Source organism: Orbicella faveolata, unplaced genomic scaffold, assembly GCF_042242905.1.
Source record: "Orbicella faveolata isolate gen_17 unplaced genomic scaffold, um_ofav_v1 contig_24, whole genome shotgun sequence".
Classification (NCBI taxonomy): domain Eukaryota; kingdom Metazoa; phylum Cnidaria; class Anthozoa; order Scleractinia; family Merulinidae; genus Orbicella; species Orbicella faveolata.
In genome coordinates this window covers 23,635,290-23,658,644 of record NW_028301552.1, presented here as the reverse complement: position 1 = coordinate 23,658,644, position 23,355 = coordinate 23,635,290, and the positions used below count along the sequence as shown (strand labels likewise).

General features: G+C 38.6%; 1 protein-coding gene across 2 annotated transcripts; it reads left to right on the top strand.

The window, feature by feature from the left end:
• Positions 1 to 16: 16 nt before the first annotated feature.
• LOC110060318 (uncharacterized) lies at positions 17 to 21,343 on the top strand. Of its 2 annotated transcripts, none has more exons than XM_020767115.2 (17): positions 17 to 310; positions 596 to 672; positions 2,543 to 2,653; positions 3,259 to 3,444; positions 3,878 to 4,070; positions 9,551 to 10,207; positions 11,030 to 11,133; positions 12,911 to 16,936; positions 18,253 to 18,374; positions 18,840 to 19,003; positions 19,084 to 19,187; positions 19,264 to 19,363; positions 19,481 to 19,562; positions 19,672 to 19,786; positions 19,872 to 19,979; positions 20,152 to 20,423; positions 20,667 to 21,343. In XM_020767115.2, exons 1-17 carry the CDS (start codon positions 31 to 33, stop codon positions 20,785 to 20,787), a joined length of 6,822 nt encoding a protein of 2,273 aa, XP_020622774.2. In that variant the 5' UTR covers positions 17 to 30; the 3' UTR covers positions 20,788 to 21,343. The 2 variants fall into 2 exon arrangements, with proteins under 2 accessions (XP_020622774.2, XP_020622845.2); XM_020767186.2 differs by having other exon boundaries at positions 118 to 310; positions 11,030 to 11,073.
• Positions 21,344 to 23,355: the final 2,012 nt, after the last annotated feature.

Below are 23,355 nucleotides of genomic sequence, written 5' to 3'. Positions count from 1 at the left end.
TATGCAACCAAGCCATCTACCTAAATCCTAATGGGAATGAACACTGTTCTATCGCGGACTCATAGGATACAACATGGCGTCTCTGTGCAGCCAATCAGAGAAGTTGTAACATTTTGGTTCGAGTGCCACATCACCCAAATATCTTATCGGAAATTTCACTATATATTTACTCGTTTTTATTTCACCTTCAAAATGTCTTCCTGGTTAAGCAATAATTTAACAGGCGGTCTATCCAGTATATCTAATTTTACAGGGCAAATTTCTTCCTTTACTCGCGAAATGTTGACAGAGGGAACAGAGGAAGTTTCTGGTAAGATTTGTGTGTTCTGATTCAGTTGGTAATTTCGTGTTTAAGCTTATATTTTAAGTGCTTTCAGTTGTATCCTGTGAACGTGTTCTTTTCAAATGAAAGTAAACTGCCATACAATTTTTGATATGGTCCCTGGAATCACAAGGGAAGTGTACATGGTGCTTGAAATGTTACATGGACATTTGCATCGAAGTCTTATGTGGATGTACCTCTGTCCCTGAACTTTGAGGAGTGGGAAAGGTGTTTAATTTGTATTCATAAGCCTCACTTAAATTTCATAAACAGACCCTTCAGCAGAGCTTCAAGTTGCACAAGCTCGCATTAATGACTTTGAGGCACAGATTTTAAATCAAAAAGCTGAGGTGAGTTTTTTAATATGCAAAATGTTTGTAAACTAGGAAGGTTAGCCCCTTATCTTGTTAACTGCCAATATTTTTAAAGTCAAAGGCATGATATGTTTGTCCTGGAAGTGCCAGGAAGTGCCAGGATTTTCAAAAAGGATGCTAGTTCTGTCCAGAGAGATCTGGAGATGTCCCCCAGGTCTCAAAGTTTTGAAGTTCTAGATACTGAAGCAGAAACAGCTTGTCAGGCTCAGTCCCAGGATCTCTTATTCAGGGAGGGGGGTGGGGAAAGAGGGGGGAAGACACAATAAACATCAGAAATAAAGAAGTTTCAAATGCTACAAGGAAAATACCTGACAAGAAACCATTCAGACCCATGACCTCTTTACTTACTGTATTTAAATATTTCCTCTCAAAGTATATATGACAGTTACTTGTAAAGTTGCTTGATGGGATATGTGATATGGAAATCAAAAAGATAAATTTGGATAGCATTGTTTTTCAGGCACATAGCCAGTATGAGGCAAACCAATGCAAATTTCCCAGTCATTTTTTAATTTTTTTTTTTCATTTTTGTTGTATTTGTTTGGAGGGGAAAGTGAAACACTGCTAAATCATTACCTAGCAAGACATTGCTTCATCCTTGGCTACGTGGCTAGGCAGGTCACGACGTTAAAATGAGAATCTTGGTTGACATATTTTTCAAACTGAATGGATAGAAATTAAAAAAAGTAAGATAAATATATCACAAATGAGACACTTGCTCAGTGCCAATTTTGGTTTAAAATTGTAAGTAAAAGGTAAGTAAAGTCTGCATACGAGCCAAGTGGCCCATCAGGCTGGAGCTTATCCCGGTTTCTGTAGCATGAAGCGACTAGGAGTATTTCTACTCCCCCCTGGATGGGATGCTAGTCCATCGCAGGGTTACCCCCAGCATTAAGTTCGCCGGTACCCATTTATACACCTGGGTGGAGAGAGGCACTGCAAGAGTAAAGTGTCTTGCCCAAGAACACAACGCAATGTCCCCGGCCAGGGCTCGAACCCGGACCGCTCGATCCGGAGATGAGCGCACTAACCATAAGGCCACCGCGCCTCCCATAAGATAAGTAGACCTACATTATTTCCAAAAGGTCTAGATAGCAGCAGACATGTAAAGATTTTAAGGAAAACGACCAATTTTTTAAGTTTAAAAGACATGTTTCGACAGAACTTCTGTCATCTTCAGTTGAATGAATGATTACAAAACAAGTTGAATAATAAGTAGGCAAAAATGCTAATTAAGACAAATGTTAACAACAGAACGTGAAAAGGTGTAAATTAAAAGTATAATTTTAGATTTACATGGTGTAATTGCTGATTGAGGCAAGGTAGTTCTTTTTGAATATGCATAGCCTCCTTTATCTTGAGTTGAAAGCTGGTAGGGGCGTGATCTAAAATATGAAAGCAGTCTATTGAACACAATGAGCGACAACGTTTTCACGTTCTGTTGTTAACATTTGTCTTAATTAGCATTTTTGCCTACTTATTATTCAACTTGCTTTGTAATCATTCATTCAACTGAAGATGACAGAAGTTCTGTCGAAACATGTCTTTTAAACTTAAAAACTTGGTTGTTTTCCTTAAAATCTTTACCTACATTATTGCTTTGATTTCATAACCTGATTAGTCCCAGGTCTTAACCCCCCATGGTTTCTGACCTGGCCAGAAATGAAATTCCAGTTTTTCAGTTGGCTAAAACGTTCTAGAGAAAAAATGTGATATTTATTCAAATGCTTCTTAATCTCTTGCTGCTTGAACTATTAGGTCTGCAGTAGATGTTACCTAACTTTTCATGTTTATTTAGCATCAGATCTTTCTTTCTTACTACCTTAAATTTGTTTTTTCTTGTTAGTATGAGAGACTGAAACAAAACAACGATGAACTTCATGTGAGACTTGAGGCCTCAGAACTTCAGATCAGCAATATATCTAAGGAATACCGGGCACAGTTACACAACAAGGAGGTAAAAGTTACTTAACAAGATCAAAGCTGACTGAACTGTTATGATTTTCTTCATTCAGTAGTAAGCTTGAAGAAATCTGTGAGATTTAGAAATTAATAATGTTTAGGGGCAGAGTTTAATCATAGCACAAGTCAAGTTGGTCCCGAGTCTAGTTCAAATCACAAGTTAGAGTCACTTTTTTTTAAATTCACTTTCCTTTTTCTTGGTTTAGTTTGACTATAATCGTTGTTGTAAAAAAACCGTGTTAGGTTTGGCTCAAAGCAGTTTTCCACATACTGCAGATGCGACAGTGAAGCTAAGATTTGTTTTGCATTTTGAAACAATAAAAGTTTAAGACCACTGGTATAAAAAATATTTCCTCACTGAGCCTGGCCATCTATTTATTTTGTGGAGAAGTGTTCTCCTTGAACCCTTGCACAAGGGAAAAATACATTGGATATGATTATTCTGCATTATTTACAAGTATAACAGCTGTCTGTTGCTGCAGTGCATCCCAGAAAATTGCCAACAAAGTAGCACTGCACATACACTTGAGCCTGCAAACATTTGACATTAGGGAATATGCTGCATAATACATGTATGTATCATTTTGTTGTAATAAACAGCAAGAGCTGATTAAGCTCAGGGAGCTCAGCAGATTTCAAGAGGAACATGGTCATAGCTTTGGAAGAAGAGAGAGACATGATTCCACTGACAGTATTGAAGATTCCATGGAGATAAAAAGACTACGCAGTGAGATTTCAAAGCTTCAAGTTGAGTGTCAACACTGGAAATCCATAGCAAATGGAGTGGTGAGTAGGAAACCAAGTAATGTCATATGTGTATGCAGATACAAAAAAGTGGCTTATTTCAGTCACTTGGGTCACTTAATGCACAAACGTTTTCTTCAAAATTGCCATTTGTCGTTTGGTAGCATCTGTCCAGTGGTATCTCACACCCCATTATTCATGCAGTACTGTGACATTCTCTTGCACAGCTTTTTTTCCAACTCAAAAGTAACAGGTGCTATTCACAATGGGTTCTACAATACTGGGTTAAATTGATGCTGCAGTTCTCAGGAATAAAATGTCAACCACGAAGAAACCAAACTAACAGACAAAAATGAAAAATTTTTGGTGTATTGAATACTTAAAAGGAATAAATTATTACAAAATATAAATAAACATGTTTGGCATCATATCAAAATATAAATTTATGAACTTGTAATATTAATGAACTTTGCAGGGAAATCAAGATAATCTGCACAAAGAAATAGACCAGTATCAGCACGAACTGACAGCACTGCAAAGCAGTTACTCACAAAAGATTTCTAATCTCAACAAGAAGCATAAACAAGAGTTACAAAACTGGCAGGACGAAAAACAGGAATACTTACAGAGAATTGAAGAGTTAGAAGGAAGGCTTCTAAATCCCAATGGTGTGTTTATAATGACTGCATAGTTTTAGCCTCAAGATTCAAATTTCTACATGCCAGTGTATTGCCTTTTATACCACGCCATAGAAAATGTAGCCAATCAGAATACAGGAAAGCCATTATATACTCAATGGTGTTACATGCAATGTTCCCATTGAACACTGCGTTGATTGTGTTAGCCGCTGTTTTTTCTATGGCATGATATAAAATAGCTATGCTACACTTTATCTTGATATACTATGGAAAATCCTATTTTTCACTTGTATTTTCTTGGTATGCACACTCTCCTATAGGTTTATGTGCATACTGAGAATACTCGTGGGATATTCTATGGTAATAAATATTGGTAATATCCAAAAGGATCTGTGGATGTGTGGCACAGTGTAAAATGTTGAAAAGTTATAAATAGTAATAATTTAGTGCCAAAATAAACTCAGTTATATAGCAGACGTTTCAGGCCTAGCCCTTCCTCAGTGCTAAGTTTTGAATGTACTGAGGAAGGACTAGACCCAATATGTCTGCTTTATAATTGAATACATTTTGGCACTAAATTATTACCAAATACTATTATAACCTTTGAACATTATTGCATGGTATACCAAGGGAAGCATAACTAGTATGCATGCCATTATCTATGGTTGGCGAAATGGTGCGAAATTCACAAAGTTTATATTCATTCACATTTAATGTTGTTATTATTATTCACGAATATATTTATTCACATTCAACAACTAAATTTATATTCAAGAAATATGTTAATTCACATTTAACAACGTATTTCGTATTCATGAATATATTTACTCACATTTACGGGATGTATTCATTCACATTCAACGGTATATATTCATTCACATTCACGATCGAAATATTGGCTCAACACGGTGCAATATTCATTCAACATTTTCTGCACACCGCCTTCGCGCATCATTAGGTCCCAGCTCACTTTCTATAATTTCTGAACTCAATATGGTGGACGAAGGAAGCCTTATTATATGAACGGGTAGAACAAAGACCCAAGACCCCAAACACAAATGTTACATTGGCAGGAGCTTTCGATCTCCTACAAGAGTGCGAACGGGAATGGAACACTGCGGAAGTAGGATTGAGAGAGAACATCCAAATAAGGCTCGAGTGTAGCTCTCCAGCAATTACTACCTTTTGTCAGTATCATTGCGCAGTACTGAATGAAATAGTGGGAAATATATGTCTTTTGCATGGAGAATGGATACAACACGACTCATCAAACTGCACAAACCTTGCAGTGTATTCTGTGACCAGCCCTGAGGTCTTCTTAACTCGATATTCAATATCGGAGGTAGTTCTTGGAGAGCGGGGATGGCGCAGTGGTGAGAGCCCTCGCCTACCACCAGTTTGACCCAGGGATGAGTTTGTTGTTGGTTCTCGCTGTGCTCCAAGGGTTTTCCTCCGGGTTCTCCAGTTTTCCTCCCCCCACAAAAAAACAGCATCTCCAAATACCAATTTGACCAGGATAGAGGATCTGAATGAAAACCCGCTCTTCCTCTCTAAATAATTTATTTCTAATTTTTATTTTTCCTTCTGCAACAAAGATTGTCGGGTTTCACGTGGACAAAAAAAGTTCAAATGCTTCTTGAAACGTCGTATTGTGGAGTATGGGCTTCTCTTTGATTTCGGATGAGCAACTAGACAATCTTGTAGAACGTTTCATGATGAGTGATCAGTCAACGGGATGAGAGAGGGAGAGTATTGGCCACGTTGACCCTGGAGACTCTAGAATCAGCTGGGCTGTCGTAAGACACCCTCACATTTTCACCCCTATGATCACTTCGCACCCTTGATGGCCACTAAAACCTTTGCGTCGCTGAGGGGAGCAAATCTAGGACAATGCTACAGTTCTGTTATTAGTAGAACATTTAAACAAAAAAAAACAACAACAACAATGCTAGTATAGTTTTTTAACATTGTTTTAGGAGTACCTTTTTAAAGATGAAAGATTAAAGGAAAATCATCAATACCCCCATGCATGACAGTAACCAGGCTATGGTGTCCGTCAATATGCCACAAGCTATTTGGAGCAGCCACAGAATACACTCTCCTAGAAATTACGACAGCCTAGCGGATTCTAGAGTTTCCAGGGTCAACGCGGTCAATACTCTCCCTGATTCCTTCCCGTTGAACTCTGAGACCTATAATGATCGAAGATGTCCGGTCACCAAGGAATACCCGAACAAAGTCCCATGATCACTCATAAAACGTTGTACGAGATTATCTACTTGCTCATCTGAAATCATCGAGCAGTCTGTTATCTCCTCTAGCCCATGTAATGTTTATGTTCAGTTGTGTATGTTTGGGGTCTTTTGTCTTTGTTCTACCCCTTCATATAATAGGCCTTCCTTCGTTCAGAATAGAGCGGGAGCTGGGACCTAATGATGCACGAAGGCGGTGCGCAGAAAATGTTGAATGAATATTGTACCGTGTTGAACCAATATTTTGATCGTGAATGTGAATGAATATATACCGTTGAATGTGAATGAATACATCCCGGAAATGTGAGTAAATATATTCATGAATACGAAATTATGGGGCGCCGTTTGTAAATTATTTAGACCGAATTTATGCCATTTTCCCCTTATTTATAAATAATTGGAAATGCCACAAAATTTGTTTATAAATAAGACACAAGAACTTGTCCGTTGATATGTAAATAATTATTTTAGGTACGTTCTGATTTATAAATAATCTTTTACCATAGAGTTATTATATATAAATAATAAACTAAACAACTTCAATTATTTATAAATCAGGTCATCTCTAAAATAGTTATTTACATATCATTAAGTTTGTAAATCCCATTATTTATAAATAAATTACTTCGCGGGGGGTGTAAATTCATTATTTAGAAATAATAAATTTCACCTCACCGAGTGTAAATTTATTATTTATAAATAATGAACTTCACTGAGTGTGTAAATTTATTATTTATAAATAATGAACTTCACTGAGTGTGTAAATTCATTATTTAGAAATAATGAATTTCTCCTCGCCGAGTGTAAATTTATTGTTTATAAATAATGAACTTCATTGAGTGTGTAAATTCATTATTTAGAAATAATGAAGTTTCATTTCGCCGACTGTAAATTTATTATTTAGAAATAATGAATTTAACCGTGTGTGTAAATTCATTATTTAGAAATTCATTATTTAGAAATAATGAAGTTTCATCTCGCCGACTGTAAATTTATTATTTAGAAATAATGAATTTAACCGTGTGCGTAAATTCATTATTTAGAAATTAATTATTTAGAAATAATGAAGTTTCATCTCGCCGAATGTAAATTTATTACTTAGCTCTTATTAACCGAGCTGGAGGTCTGTATGGGAGAATCTTGACCGAGGTCGTGAGTACAGACCGAACGCAGTGAGGTCTGTACACACGACCGAGGTCAGTTCAGGTCAGGTCAGATCCGCCAGTGCTGAATTTCAGGCTACATACAAGTCACTTTCTTGGCGCCTCTTTCCCGCCAATCGCTATTCCTCTTTGTCACTTGCGTGTTTGATTCAAACGTGAGCCCGCTCGCAGGTTAAATTCTTTGTGACCTTTGTGACCTTTGGACGGATAGCTGTGTGACACACTTTGTTTGGCTTGATGAAGTCACGGCTGGGCATGTCTATTCCAGGCAAGTCCAAAGATCGTACACGTGGAAAGCTAAATTCATTTATGTTTAAACCATTATTGAATTTCAATAGAAATCAGACCTTTCACTTAACACGCCAAGCGATTTTTATTTTCTTCATGCAGCAGTTTCTTTTGTTAAAATTTACCTGTTACCTCGGCCTTTGAGTAGTTGTTCCTGTTGCAGTGTGAGCTGCCGAATTGCTGAGTGAATAAGAACTCCATAATAGAGAGTTGAGGCGGGGGGTTGGGGGGGGGGGAGAACGGGCTCCCTGGGCCCCTCCCCCAGATCCGCCAGTGCTGAATTTCAGGCTACATACCGCCGCCGTTACCTACTTGAGCAAGGGTAGCATTAACTGTCTCACTTATAGCGCGAGAAACAGCCTCCGAAATTGATCGGGCAAGAGACGCTGGGTCAGCCATTCATACTTTCATTATTTCTAAATAATGAATTTACATACTCAGTGAAGTTCATTATTTATAAATAATAAATTAACACTTGGTGAGATGAAACCTCATTATTTCTAAATAATTAATTTCTAAATAATGAATTTACACACATGGTTAAATTCATTATTTCTAAATAATAAATTTACAGATTTACAGTCGGCGAAATGAAACTTCATTATTTCTAAATAATGAATTTACAGACTCAATGAAGTTCATTATTTATAAATAATAAATTAACACTTGGCGAGGAGAAATTCATTTCTAAATAACGAATTTACACACTCAGTGAAGTTCATTATTTATAAATAATAAATTTACAGTCGGCGAAATGAAACTTCATTATTTCTAAATAATGAATTTACACACTCAATGAAGTTCATTATTTATAAATAATAAATTAACACTTGGCGAGATGAAACTTCATTATTTCTAAATAATAAATTTACAGTCGGCGAAATGAAACTTCATTATTTCTAAATAATGAATTTACACACTCAATGAAGTTCATTATTTATAAATAATAAATTAACACTTGGCGAGGAGAAATTCATTATTTCTAAATAATGAATTTACACACTCAGTGAAGTTCATTATTTATAAATAATACATTTACACTCGGCGAGGTGAAATTTATTATTTCTAAATAATGAATTTACACTCCCGGTGAAGTAATTTATTTATAAATAATGGGATTTACAAACTTTATGATATGTAAATAACTATTTTAGAGATGACCTGATATATAAATAATTGAAGTTGTTTAGTTTATTATTTATATATAATAACTCTATGGTAAAAGATTATTTATAAATCAGAACGTACCTAAAATAATTATTTACATATCAACGGACAAGTTCTTGTGTCTTATTTATAAACAAATTTTGTGGCGTTTCCAATTATTTATAAATAAGGAGTAAATGGCATAAATTCGGTCTAAATAATAAATTTACAAACGGCACCCCATACGAAATACGTCGTTAAATGTGAATTAATATATTTCTCAAATATAAATTTAGTTGTTGAATGTGAATAAATATATTCATGAATAATAATAACAACATTAAATGTGAATGAATATAAACTTTGTGAATTTTGCACCATTTTGCCAACCATAATTATCATTTGCCCTATGTGTGTTCTTATATTGGTTTTAAGAAAGATGTAATGAATCATACAAGATGTCAGTTAAGTCAATTTTTGGTTTCAATTAGTACTTTGAACAACTGGATTTTTCCAGTAAGATTGATGTTTCATGTTGCAAGTCACTCATTCACAATGTAGATAGCAGAATATGCATTGAAGTTGGCAGTTATCATATTAGGTTAAATGTATTTAAGGAGTAGTTGTGATATGTTTTGTTTTTTATTTTTCATTTTTTCAGATGTTGAAAGTGACAGTCCTTCAGACAATCAATATGATGAGAGTACAAAGATAGTTTCATCTCTGAAGAAACAGCTGGTCTTTGCAGAAAAGTCCACAGTAGAACTGAAGAATCAGGTTAAAAGTCAAGAGCAGCTTATCAATGCTTTGAATGTTGAACTTCAGGAAAAGGAGCAAGCCATTATTACAACAAGAAAGAATTTAGATGATATGCAAACCAAATTCCAAAATGCAACTGAATTACATGATCAAACCATGTCTGCTTCTGAAAGTAAGCTAAATAACAGTATTAAACTGGTGGAAAAACTTCAAAATCAGCTCCAAGATCAAAGCAAGGAACTTAGTGCCTCAAGATCTGACTCTGAGAGCCTCAAAAAATTGCAAGAAGATTTAAATGATGTTGCTACAGAAAATGCAGAGTTGAAGGAACAACTTGACCGCAGCCAGTCAGAGGAGAGGAGATTGCATCGTTCTGCTGAGGAGGTGAAATCTGAACTTGAACAGCTTAGTTGTTCAACAATGGAGTTAATGGAAGAGCTGCACATTTCACAAGGTCTTCAACAAGAACAGAAGATTGAACTGGAGAGCTTAAAGAAGGTGAAGTACATCAAAGGAGACGCTAAACAGGAGATGGGTAAACTGAGGAGTGCACTGGCTGGTATGTGTTGTTGACATGTACACAAGTAGATGGAAATACTACAGTACAGTAAATACAGTCATGTAATTAAAGTAAAATTTCAAATTACAAGTCTCTTGAAGGGCTTTTTAGCCTATCTAATCTTTTGTGCAATATAAACCTATGTTCTTATTTTAGTTATAGCTTCTTAAGAGCAGTATAATTTTTTTATGACTACTAAGCCCCCCTGGTGAGCCCCTGGGTTGTACAATCTCTTATCTATGGAATCGTTGCTGACAGAAACGTAAATTAACTGCTTTGCACATGGTGAGATTATGGCTTTTTAGTACCCTTCCATGGTGCAAAAAGTTTTGGAACAGACAATTCTGCTTCAAAACAATTCTGATCACTTTTGGTAGACTTCCTAAAATTCCGTTAATGTCATTATATCATTGGTAGTCACTTTTGAACAGTTCTAAAGATTTTCAAAAACTTCCAAGGAATTCTGAGCGAGAGTTATTGTTAGGTGACTCCTTAATTTGCAAGTCAAGTCTTGCTCAAAGGCAGCTGTGGGAATGCAGTTAAACTCTTGAGGGAAAATGAAAATTGTTTGAAACAGTGGGTGTTCAAATTAAGTGTAATTTTTGATTGACCAAGGGCTAAGATTGAAGGTAAAATTATAGTGAACAACTGGGTTCAAACTAGCTGATTGTAAATTACAAAACAGACTTGAGCAGATCAAAGGGAAATAGTCTTGACTTCAAAATAACCGAGTTTAAATTACCAGGGTCTGACTGTATCAATGAATTCACAGTTGTATTCAGCTAAAGAAAGTAACATATGACATACTACTTTCCTTGACAGCTCTGTGGGAGCGCCACCTGTGCCTGGTTCAGCTTTACCAGCAGGTCAGACATGAGTTGCACAACAGTAACGCCAGGCTTTTGGCCATGTTCCAGGCTCCACATGTAATGCATCTCTTGATGGGTTGCTGTGCAGGGGGAGATGGGTGGAGGACCTTGCTGCTCTATTTGATCTTGTAATTTAGCTGGGCTTTATAAAAGAAAACTAACCCAGAAATGATGGACACCACTAACCATTTTTCTGTCAGCCATATCGCGTTATTGTTTTAATGCTAACTTTCTACCTTGTTTGCGCTTAATTTCATTCACACTTAATTTCATTATATCACTATAGGCAAATTTCCATATTGTGACTTATTATTTCAGATGAGCTGATTCATTTATACTCTTTCTGGTGGGGAAAAAGATGTAGAGCAGTTCTTAAATAAAAGCTTCCTTTCCATCTTCAAATAACTATCAGAACACTTTGAACCTGCGTTCTCCACAACATGCAACACAATTGATATCACCTGCTATTCGTATTTTGCCCTCTCAAGCTGGAAACCATTTTCAGCAGCAAGCATGTGAAATTGCCAATTTTGGTATCATGTGTAATATACCAATGTTAAAATATGCTTAATCTAGGTATCATTCCTCATATCCCTAAAAGGTGGTATTAATGGCATCTACAGTGAGTTTGGAGACATGATAATGCCAGCACACAATTGATAACATGATTCCAATTGTTACTTTTTTTTAAGAAAAAATGTATTCCCTCATTGTTCAGTTACATTATTTTATATTTACACCACACAGATATACATGCTTGTTTACTCCTTTTCCATGCCATTTTTGCACGTAACACATGTGTGTGTACATCAGCTGTAACTTTTCAATTAAAGATCCCGGTGTCCATTGGTTTAAAATATAACCATTACCAGTCAGTAGGGCTTTTGCTTACTTGGTTTAATATCTCAGTTTATGCTTGGCTTATGCAGAGGTATCCTGTTACTCATATTTTCCTGCACAGCTTCCTTAATATGCCATACGTGTTTCTGCTAAACTTTTAATTTTGTTTTTCATTCTGCATTGTTATAAATTTGACAGAATATAGGAGAGAGAGGTTGTGAGTCAACTCACAACTAATACGTAATAGTAATCGGACCTCGTGTCATACAATTAATTAAGTAAGTAATTTCAAAATCGGACGAGCGTCATCGAGGCCGATTTGAAATTACAATCATGATTACTCCCTGAATTGTATGACAGGAGGTCCAATTACCAATTAATCATATCTATAACAATTTCAGAATTTAAAAAAAAATTGTCTTTTGAGAACTTCTTTTGAGTGAAAACGTCTGTAGCGCTTTTCATTAGTTGAAAAGCATACGTAATTGACGTGCAAATGACATCGGTATCCAATTACAAAAAGTTCAAGTCGGATACCTGTTATTGGACACCCACACAATCGTACGCCAGTTACGTGACAAATAGGCACGTGGAGAACCAATCACGATCGAAAGTTTTGTTATAGATATGATTAACGTAATAATTGCATGAAACAGTTTCTCATTACATGATCCACCTCCACATATCATAGATAATACAAATTGTTTATAATAAGTTAAGACAACGTGAGATATGCAGAACTTCTTAGTGTTGGTACCTAAATTTTGAAAATCAATACAGTTCATCATTCCCTTTGCTGTTGTTTGCTTGTGTTTGATACAAACTAGCTATTAAGTATGAAAATTTGTACTCACTTGTCAACGAAAATTAGAATAATAGTGATTGATTTAATGAAAATTGCAATTTTAATTCCAGGTCACTGTGATGTGCTTTGTTCAAAGTTTACTCCATAAGTTTTCAGCAAATCAGTTTTTTTTCTTTCTATTGTTAACAGCTAAGTACCAATACAGTGCGTGACGACTTGAGAGAACTCCAGCATAGACTAGAAGACCGTGGTCAGGCAAAACTGGAACATGTGGTGAAAGAAAAAGAGGCTATGATGGGCAGATCAGCTGAGCTAAGAGTAACGGTAGAGGAACTGGAGGGCGCTGTGATGGACTTACAGTCTGACAACGAACAAGTAGCACAAGAAACAAAAGATTGTGTCACAGAGATGGGAAGGCAGGCAGGCATTGATGAGGAGGAAGGCAGTGATGTTGTGGCTGCTTTACATGCAGAAAAGGCTGTACTGGAGAGCACTATAGTTGGACTGGAACAGAAGGTCCAAGACCTACAGGAGCTTGTTAACTCATTGCAGAATAAAAAAACCTGGAACATAAACAACGAGTGTGACGAGGGACAAGCAAGTCGGTCTGGTTCAGCGGAGAGTGTAGCTAGCTTTACAGAGAGTACACAACAGGAGGGTGAACTGTCTATCGACCTAGATGATCAGCTGGGAGGAATGACTGACCCCTCACTTGAGCCTGGGGTAAGACAGGTGACTGAGGTGGCACTAGAAGGAGGTGTCTTTCCAAATAAGGATGGCTCTTTGAGTGAGGAATTGGCCCTTTCAGATCTGCAGCAGCAGTTACAGGACTACCAGCAACAGGTAGAGGAGTTTGAATTGGCTCAAAGGGACTGGGAAGGGGAAAAGGAGGCTCTTGAAGGTCTGGTGCTTAGTCTCCGACGCCAGGTGAAGGACTTGCAAGTACTATTGGCCGACCTCGGCAAAGATAACAGCTCTGGCGAACAGGAAATTACTAGATTACGAGATGAAAACGTTAGAATCTTGTCCGAAAAGAAGCATCTTCTCGAGGCGTGGAAACAAATTGAGGACGATTTTGTGTCTCTTGATATAAGTAGCCCCAATGTAGCAAAGGATGCTGGGATTGATGAAGAACGAATACAAACATTGCGTAAAGATCTGAATAGGTGGTCACTACACAAATCTTCCTCACCTCAGTCTAATGATACTGAAAAAAGTCTAAGTATGAGTGAAAGTTCACAGACCGATGAAAGGTTTGAACTTTATTTAACAAAGCTCGAAGAATTTGAAAAAGAGAACTCTCTTTTGCGAGAACAGACTGAGAGGCTTATTCAAGAAATTGAAGAGAAAACTTCCAAAGTAACTGATCTGCAAAGTGAACTTGAAACCAAAAGTGGTGATGTGAAAAGCATCAGTGACGAAAAAAGGGATCTGATGATCATGATCAACGAACGAGACGAGAGAATATGTGAACTAGAAGAAAGCTTCAACAATCATTTGCTGGATTTGACCAGTTCTAAGGATAATGAAATAAGCTTGCTTCAAACGGAACAACAGGACGTAGTGAAACTTTTGGAAGAAAACCGACAAGAATGTTCTTTACTGAAGAACAAAAACAATGAATTGCTTGATCTGATGGGACAACATCAACAAACTCACCAAGAACTTAGTGGAAAAAATGAGAGTTTAGAAGCACTGTTAGTTGAAAAGGAAAAACATCTCAAAATGTTGAGAGAAGAAACGGACAACTTGGTAACAATGGTACAACACAAAGAAGAAGTAAATGACTCGCTTGCTGCTGAAAACAATAGTATGTTGATGGAAAAAGAAGTTTTACAAAGTTTGATTGAAGAATACGAAGGGAAGCTCAAAAATCAGAAGAAACAAGGTGAAGAGAAGGCTAACCTTCAAAAGGAAATTGAACGGTTAAATCAGTTGATTGAAAGTAGTGAAGACAGGTACCAAGAGTTGGATGCAAAGAGCACAATTCTCTCCCGAGAAAAGGAGAATCTTGCGTTTGAGAACCAAGAGAGCACTTCAAAGTTACATCACATTTCATCTGAGCTTAAAGAAAGGTTTGCTGAGATTGAAGTGCTGAATGAGGAAAAGAACAAACTTGTTGATGCTGTCCAGAGTCAAGCTTTGGCCTTTAAAGAGTTGGAACAAAAATTGTCTGAAAGCATAACAGAAAAGGACGAGCTTAACAAGCAACTGGGCATGAAAGAGTTGCAGCTGACTAAACTGGAACTTGATCTGAGAGAGAAAGGAGCCGACATTGATTTACTGAAGCTAGACATTGCAAAGTTGTCAAAATCCTTAAAAGAGAAGGAACAATTGATTCACACTCAAGTTGTGAATGCTTCAAACGCTGGAGCTCAAAGCTCAGATGATGCTTTGTATCGGCAGGCACAATTGTTAAGGCTGTTAGAGGAGAAGGATCAGGAGATTGCTGCTCTTAAACAGAAGGACGCTTCATTGATAGAACTTGTTAGTCAAACAGATCAGAGTACTCATCGTGCCCAGGAGGAGTATGAAGACAAGCTGAAGCAACTAAGGGAAGAGAGGGATGAACTGTTAGGTGACTTGAGTCTGCGGGACGAGGAGTTGCTTACTATGGAGGACAGACTTGAAGCCATGAGAGAGAAGATGCATGGCAAAGACCAAGCTTCACATTTACTGCACACTGAGCATGCTCGGCTGCTGGCCTTGAACGAGTCTCAAGCAAACGAGATGGGTAAACTGAGAGAGAAGAACTCTTCACTACAGAAACTTGTTGAAGAATACAATCGGGGCAAAAGTGCTGAACTTCTACGAATACAAGAAGATAATAATCAGCTAAGACGTCAAATAAGCGCGCTCCAGGTTGAACACGAAACATTAACTACACTAATCCATGAAAAGGATAAACAGATTGCAACGCTTGCTCTAATGGGCGGTTCAGATTCTTCCACTCCCTCCCCAGTAGGGGCTGAACCGCAGGTCAAAAGACTCCGGGAGGAGAGGGATGTGCTCCTTCGAGAAAGGGACTCGGTATTTAGAGAGAAAGAAATCAAGGAAATAGAAATATCTCAACTTCAAGAAGAAGGTTACTCTCTAAAGAAAACGTTAGAAGAGAAATCTAGTTTGGTCGATGAGTTGTTGGCGGAAAATGATGAGCTGTCAAAACAGTTTTCCAAACTACAATCAGAACTAAATTCACTGTCACTGGACAAATCAAATTTCATTCGGAGTAATAACAGAGTGAAAGAGTTAGACGACCAAATCAGTTCACTGAGAAGTGTCTTAGAGTCGAAGGACAAGGAACTTGAACAACTTTTGGAGAACAGCCGAAATGAAAAAAGTTCCATATTGGTGGAACTTGAAAGTGTCAAAAGCGAAAGAGACGATATTCTAGAACAAAAATATATCGAAACCGGTGAGTTGAAAAGCAAAATGTTCCAACTTGTGCAGTTACTTACAGGCTCTGATGCGAGAGAGCAACACAATGTTGATGATATCGATAAGAACTTTCAAGCATTGCTTCATACAATTAGAAACCAAAGAAACAGCGCTCTTCGGGAACGAGACAATGAAATTCAATCGCTTCGGGGGCAACTTTCAAACGTGACAATACTAAATAAAGCCTCGAGCACTCATGGCTCAGAATTAGGGGAAGTGTTGCGTGACAAGGAAGAGTTACATCGGATGTTGCGGCAGGTACGTGACGAAAAAGAAGATTTGGTCCGCGAGAAGGAGTCCATTGTAGCAGATTTGCAAGATCAGATTGTGAGTCTTAGTCGAGCAGTCAGTGAAAAAGAACGTGCCTGTCAGCAGGACCTACAGCGTGTTATCCAGGAGAAGGAACGAATTGTAAGTGAACTAGACCAAGCACAAAGAGACAGAGAACAAGTCAACAGTGCCAACTCACAACGGCAGGCTGAGATAAGCAGGCTACAAGCTGAGCTGCATGAACTGAAGGGTGTTTTGACACAAGAGCGAGATACCATCAGCAAGGTACAGAGGGAAGTGTATCAGTACAAGACAGCATTACAAGAGAAGGATAGGATCGTCAAAGACATGTTGGTGGAGAGAGAGCAGCTACAGAGAACAAAGGAGAACCTTCAATACCGAGTTCAGCAGCTTCAGGAAGAGTTGTCTGTCGCTAGCAGTGGACAGAAGGTGGCAGAGACCAAGATGGCTCAGGAGTTAGATCGCCTCCGGAATCATCTGGTGCAGGTATGCTAGTGATCAGTAGTATGTGCTTAGCTAAGGTTAGGTCTATAACTAATTATCACTGAAAACTCCTGAGATAAAGTGTGTGTTCCAGCCTCCCCGGCACCAGACTGGTGCTTATCTCCCGTTTCCGTTGCATGAACCGTCTAGGAGTATTTCTCCTACCCCTGAATGGGATGCAAGTCCATTGCAAGGTTCCTCCCCTCCCCCGGCATTACATTTGTCGGTACTGATTTACGTGGGTGGAGAGAGGCACTCGAACCGGAGTCGAGCGTATTAACAATTAGGCCGCCACGCCTTCCACGAAAACCGCTTATTTATTTATCTATTTATTTTAGGATTCGTACAAGTACAGGTGCTTAACAATAGGACATAAGTCCCCTACTTGGTTAATACACCCACACCCAACCCCCTAAAAAATATCCCGAAAAAACCCTTCTCTGACCCGACTAAACTACAAATCAAATAATCTAAATAACACAAATACAATCTAAAATATACTAATCAAGTTAACAAGTACAGACAAAGAAAATATTAACACGGCGACACTTAGGACAAATTAATTTAAAAGAACAAAAATTGTCACCAACAAAAACATTTAAAAGTCTAGTAAAATAAAATGACTTAAGTTTACTTTTAAAAGAGCTTATAGTGCTTGTATGGAGATAGTGTAGTATTGCAGTGCATTTCGTATAACCAACAAAATCAGCAAGAAATCAGAGCAGTATGTTGCCAAACATTGGGACTCCATATGCAGCTTCTTCACGATTGTTCTTGCAGAAAAGATTGTCAAATGATCCCTTTGTTCGTATTTCGACGTATTTCGACATTGACAGCGAAGAATCCTTTTTTGCAATTTTTTTCTGCAAATGTGACCTAAAATAGGTATAATTGTTTTTGCATTTTAAAACGTTAGCACAGTAGCAAAATTTTGTACCTTGGTTCCGAAATTGCTTCAAACATTTAACTATTATCGTTTGCAATATTGTGGGGAAAGTCACTTGATACTCGGCTGACGAGGCAGGAAGTCTCCTACGTTATTCTTCAATTGTGGTTGCACGGTGCTTTTCAAGTAATGTTGGACGAGTCTTCAAATAATTAACTACATGGAGTTTCTAGTATTTGAAGCATCGAGGTCTGACGTGACTTACAAAGCGCCACCTAACAATATTTAAATTGTCATCAATCTTCCGTTATCTCTCACGTGACTTCCTGTCCATATGCGGCTATGATTGTGTTGAATAGTAAGAAAAGTTGTCAGTACATAGGTGTTTGTGTAGAGCTATATGTACTGAGCTTGCTCGACAAAAATGTTACAGGTTGAAGAGAGCTACACGCGCGAGGCCCTCGAGGCCGAGGAACGAGAGAAGGACCTGAGGATGAAATTAGCTCATGCGGAAGAACAGCTGTTGTCAAGTTCTCACTCCATGTTGGATAGAGAGTAAGTAACAGTATAATAATAATTTATCAGCTCTGCGATTTAATTTACCTGCAGTTTTTGTTTTCTATTGTTTTATGGCAATTGCTTTGAAATGTGGCTCAGTGGAACCTCTAAAACAGACAGCAAAGGGACAGAACAGCATGTCCGTATTAGGGTGATGTGTGTATTATAGAGGTCATCAATATGACAGCATTATAAAGGCTCCACTAATATCACAAACCTGTGGAAAGTAGGAAATGTTATAACACTAGATACCAATCGGAAGCGGTAAAAGTCACGCAAAAACAGCGATTTTCGGTTGAGTGCCTAAAGTCATTCGCGTTTGCTTTGGTTGTGCTTTACTGCGCTAAGAGATTTGAAATATTTAATTTCGACCAGCATTTGTTAGTACAGGGCCGAGTGTAAGTATTTTTTACGTGCATGTAGATTTTGATCTTGACACAAGTTGTTATTTTGAATGCTTAGTCGCCAAGCCTCTGTACAGATAGACAATCTCCAAGAACAACTCCAGGCCATCGCAGCTCAACGTGATCGTGCAGTCATGGATCTAGCCTCTATCCAAGAGCAGGCGCATCAATACCAGACATCTCTCAGCAATCTACAGCTTGTTCTTGAGCAGTTCCAAAGAGGTATGGTTTGTCCTTTACAACATCGCATGCTAAAGCATTGTCATTCTTGTTACCGTATTGTTTTTTGTTGTTTCACTCAGAACGCGAATCTCAGCTCAAAGCTACTCAAGAACAGGCACAGAAAGAGATCGCGAAGGCCTGGGCGCATGTTAAGGAACTACAGACGAGAGAAAATCAACTGAAGGTGTGTGATGAAGTTGATGAATTTCTCTGGTGACTCTGTACGGCAGCTCATAAGAATTCTGTGTTTATTTTCTTAGAGCCAGCTGGAGATGGCTGCACGTATAACACAACAGGTTGTGGACATGCAAAGCCAACTGAAATATAAAGATGAGGAACTTGTCAAACATAAGGAAGAAGGTTTGTCTCAGTCCTCAATAAGACTCGATCAAGGAATAAGATGCTGTAGCTGGTGGTTTTAATTTCCCGAGGCCTGGCCTATTGTAATCTTGTCGTTTTATGTCTATTTGTTGATAGTAACCCGGCTGGAGGAAGAGTTACGAGTCAGTCAAGAACGAATCAAAAACCTCAACAGTCTGTCAGACAGCAAAGTTGAGAAGTGAGTAGAGCTGGTTTCCTCGGTAGGCCCTGTACTTCTTTGAAAACATTTTGTAATATGTTGTTGATTGACTAACTTGCTTTGCATGTTTCATTTGCTCTTCTGTAAGATCTCTTGTGAAAAACATGCTGATTGGATATTTTAATACACCGGAAAACAAACGAGCAGATGTAGTGCGAGTAATAGGAGGCTTGCTGGGCTTCACACACGAGGAACTGGACAAGGTACTTGTATAACAGTGATAACTTGTTAGTTTCCTTGATAGCTTGCAAGGTTCAAGTGTAACAGATCTTTTTTTCTCCTCTTCAGGTTGGAACTGGATCATCAGCTCCTAACGGATCATGGATTTCCACTCTTATTCCGTTCGGTCACGGTGCGCCTAAGACTCCTACACGGGTAACAGCTTCACAACAAAAGGTATTGAATAGAATTGTCGCTTTTAGGAATTCCTTTGAAACAATTTGGATAGCATGTCAGGAATGAAAGGCTGTCAAATGCACTGCTGCAGTTTATTTATTATTTCATCTCACAGTAAGCAGTTACGAAATAAAGGTTGCCTCACTTACCCTAGACTGTTGCTTGTTTCCAGTCTTTTTCAGAGTTGTTCGTAAGCTTCCTGGAGAGCGAGTCTGAAGTGCCTCGGTCCAACGTCGAGACGAGTGGACGAGTGAATAATCCTCTTTTATCTGGTATAACACCACAACAATCTACCGTTAGCCAGACACCTGGAGGATTGCCTATGGCAACATCAACGCCCATCGGTACCCCTGCAAGGAATAATTTACCGACCCCCCTACCGTCTGCTGTGTCACGGCCGCTGGTTACATCCGCAGTGTCAGGCGATGTTGTGCTCGGCACGAGGTATGTAATTCAGCGATGCTCGGTTCAGTTACGCTGATCAGTGTAGGCTGAATCTTGTTGGATAATAAGAGGGAACATATAATATTTAACAAATAAATATCAGCAGCATTGATTGATAGTTAGCTTGAAGTAGCCGATGGCATTTTGCGTGCTACAACAGCGATCCAAGAATAGTCAAGATTCTGTCTGACTAGTTTTTCAGTCGGGCTTTGCTTTGACTTGCTGTTTATTTTTGATTGGCAGATCTAATTCTTCAGGCAACAATGGGAACCCTTTATTTGTGGGCTCACTTACTCCGGTGCAAGAACTGCCTGCTCTCAGCAGCTCCAGTCCATTACGAACCTTACTTGAAGGACGGACCTAATGGACTGCCTGCCTTCACTTCAAGTCAAGTCACTTGTAAAAGCACTCAAAATCGAAGAGTTCATTCTTAAACCTTCCTCCAGTCGTTCGCGATATTCAAACGTACCACTAAGGGAACAGAAAAGTTGTTAGATACGGCAATTAAGATCAAATCTATTTAATGTAGACTTGCTTCCTTCAAGTTTTTAGCCTGTAAATATCCAATCAGAAAATTTTATTAGAATTCTATTTCAGGAAATAAAATGTTTTTCTTAAAAGGGCATAACAGATTCCAATTAGGAGAAAATTTTGATCTTATTTATGACGAAGCGTACTCGGTAGTAAACTGATTTGAATTCAGTTCAGTATAAATGGGTTCTGTTAAGAAATAGGTTTTTGTCCAGTGGTTTTATTATTGTAGTTAAAGCTGCATTTCTTGTAGCTTGATGATATTATATTTCTGTCCCAGTTGACATGTATTTATATTGAGCGTATTACTCAGTTACTCTGACACCACCCAACTGCTCCGTTTCGTTTGCTCTCTATTGTATTCTAATAAATGGCAATTTCTGGATGAATTTTCCTCTCAGAGTGTAGAGTCTCCCTAATTACAGAATAGCTTGCCCTGTTTCATGCTTACGTATATTTGCAACCAAATAAATCACAGCCAGCTTCATAATGTTATCTAGCTCGTCTGCGATTTAACAATAAGATTATGAGCTGGAGATTTCTATGAGGTGATAGTTATAGCCGAATCACCTCATATGAATCGAGAGCGAATAATCTGTGTTAATAAAATTCAAACTTAATTTTCTTTTTTCTTTTTTCTCAATCTTTTCTATAAGTATTGTGTATTTAACGTCACTGACGCTTGGGGAAAATCGCAAGGTTACTAATTTGTCATTTAAAACTTCAAAATTTAAAGTTTTTAGGTTTCCTAGTCGCGTAACAGTGAATGTCGCACATTTAGTCTTCCGGGGGAAAATTTTGAATTATTCAGTGATATTTCTGAATCTTCCACCGAAGGGATAAATTGCTGCATTTTTGGTAAAATGACCGAGAAAGAGTTTGCTTGTACACAACTAGAACACCAAAATGATGTTAAGTGAATCGTTGAAAGGAAAGCAAATTGTAAAATAGTTTTAAGCGATTTTTCCAAACATTGTTTCGGAAATACAAAGGGTCACTAATGCGCATTACAAAAAGCAAAGTGTCCCCTGCGAGCAGGCTCTCATCGTTAGCATTCTCGTTCCTAGAGGCCGTGCTCCTTTTGGTCAGCACCAAGAATCGTGACCTCTGGGAAGGTCCGACACCGTAAGTCCGCAATTCACAGACTTCCCGTTACTCTGCGCATGCTCAGAGTCATGTCTGACAAATCTGATTGGTTGAGAATACGAAACGATTACTCTGCGCATGCTCAGAAAATTGGACCTTCCCAGAGGTCGCGATTCTTGGTGCCGACCAAAAGGAGCGCGGCCTTTGGGGACGAGGATGTCATTGTTGGTGGCACGAACAAAGCTGTCGGCGACAATCTCGTTCCCAGAGTCTTCGTTCCCAGAGTCTTCGTTCCCCTCGACCAGTGGTCGGAAAACGAGAGCTCTGGGAGCAACCATTTCAGGCCTGCGCCATAGATGCAGACTGCGCAGTGAAACCGATGGGCAGAATTCAGTTATTTCAAAATGGTTGCTCCCAGAGCTCTCGTTTTTCGACCGCTGGTCAAGGGGAACGAAGACTCTGGGAACGAGATTGCGTCGGCGAACGAGGCCAGGCCCCTCACCAAGCCTCTCACCGCCTCGCTTCGATCGCGACTTTGCTTCTGCCGCAACGCATGAGAGCCTGCTCGAAGCCTAACACTACACCGGAGAAATATGGAAACGCAGCTTTATTTCTACGGTTAGGCCTACCGTCCATACTAATGGAAAACGCTCTTCAAACGGAGGAATTTGAAAACGCCGGCTTTTCGTTTTCAAATGTGTTGACGGAGCCCAATCCCCCGGAGGGGGTGGGGGTACTCAAAGGGTATGGTTTTTCAGCCGTTTTGGTCATAAATAGGGTATCGATTTTAGCCTATTTTGGCCATTTTGGTCATAAATAGGGTATGGTTTTTGCACTGTAGCCTTGATATGGGTATGTTTTTAAGAAGAAGCCAATTTTTCATCATTATCGAAAAGAAAATTAACAAAAGCCCATCACAAATTATGTTTACGGTAATTCAACATTGGTCTGAAATAGGGAACTTATTATAACGCAGGTCTGAAACAGGGTTTTGATTTAACGGTCTGGTCATAAATGGGGTATCGAATATTTGGTCAGGTCATAAATAGGGTAGGGAATATCGCAGATTTTGGTCATAGATAGGGTAAGGGTTTTGGGAAGCGGACCGCACACCCCCACCCAACTTTTCTGGGAGTACCCCCCCCCCCTCGGGCCTAATCCGTCACGAAAACGGAGCTTTATTCCGGAAACGCTCTTCAAACTGGAGGAATTTGAAAAAAGCCAGCTTTGCCTTTTTGACGGAAAGTATTTTGAAAACGATGACGTCACGATGATCATGATATTCCCCTGCCCGAATTTTACTCAAATACAAATA

Coding starts and splice junctions, on each gene's coding strand:
- LOC110060318 (XM_020767115.2), top strand. CDS start 31: ATGGGAATGAACACTGTTCTATCGCGGACTCATAGGATACAACATGGC. Junction 311..595: donor GGGAACAGAGGAAGTTTCTG/GTAAGATTTGTG, acceptor TTTCATAAACAG/ACCCTTCAGCAGAGCTTCAA. Junction 18,375..18,839: donor CACTCCATGTTGGATAGAGA/GTAAGTAACAGT, acceptor TTGAATGCTTAG/TCGCCAAGCCTCTGTACAGA.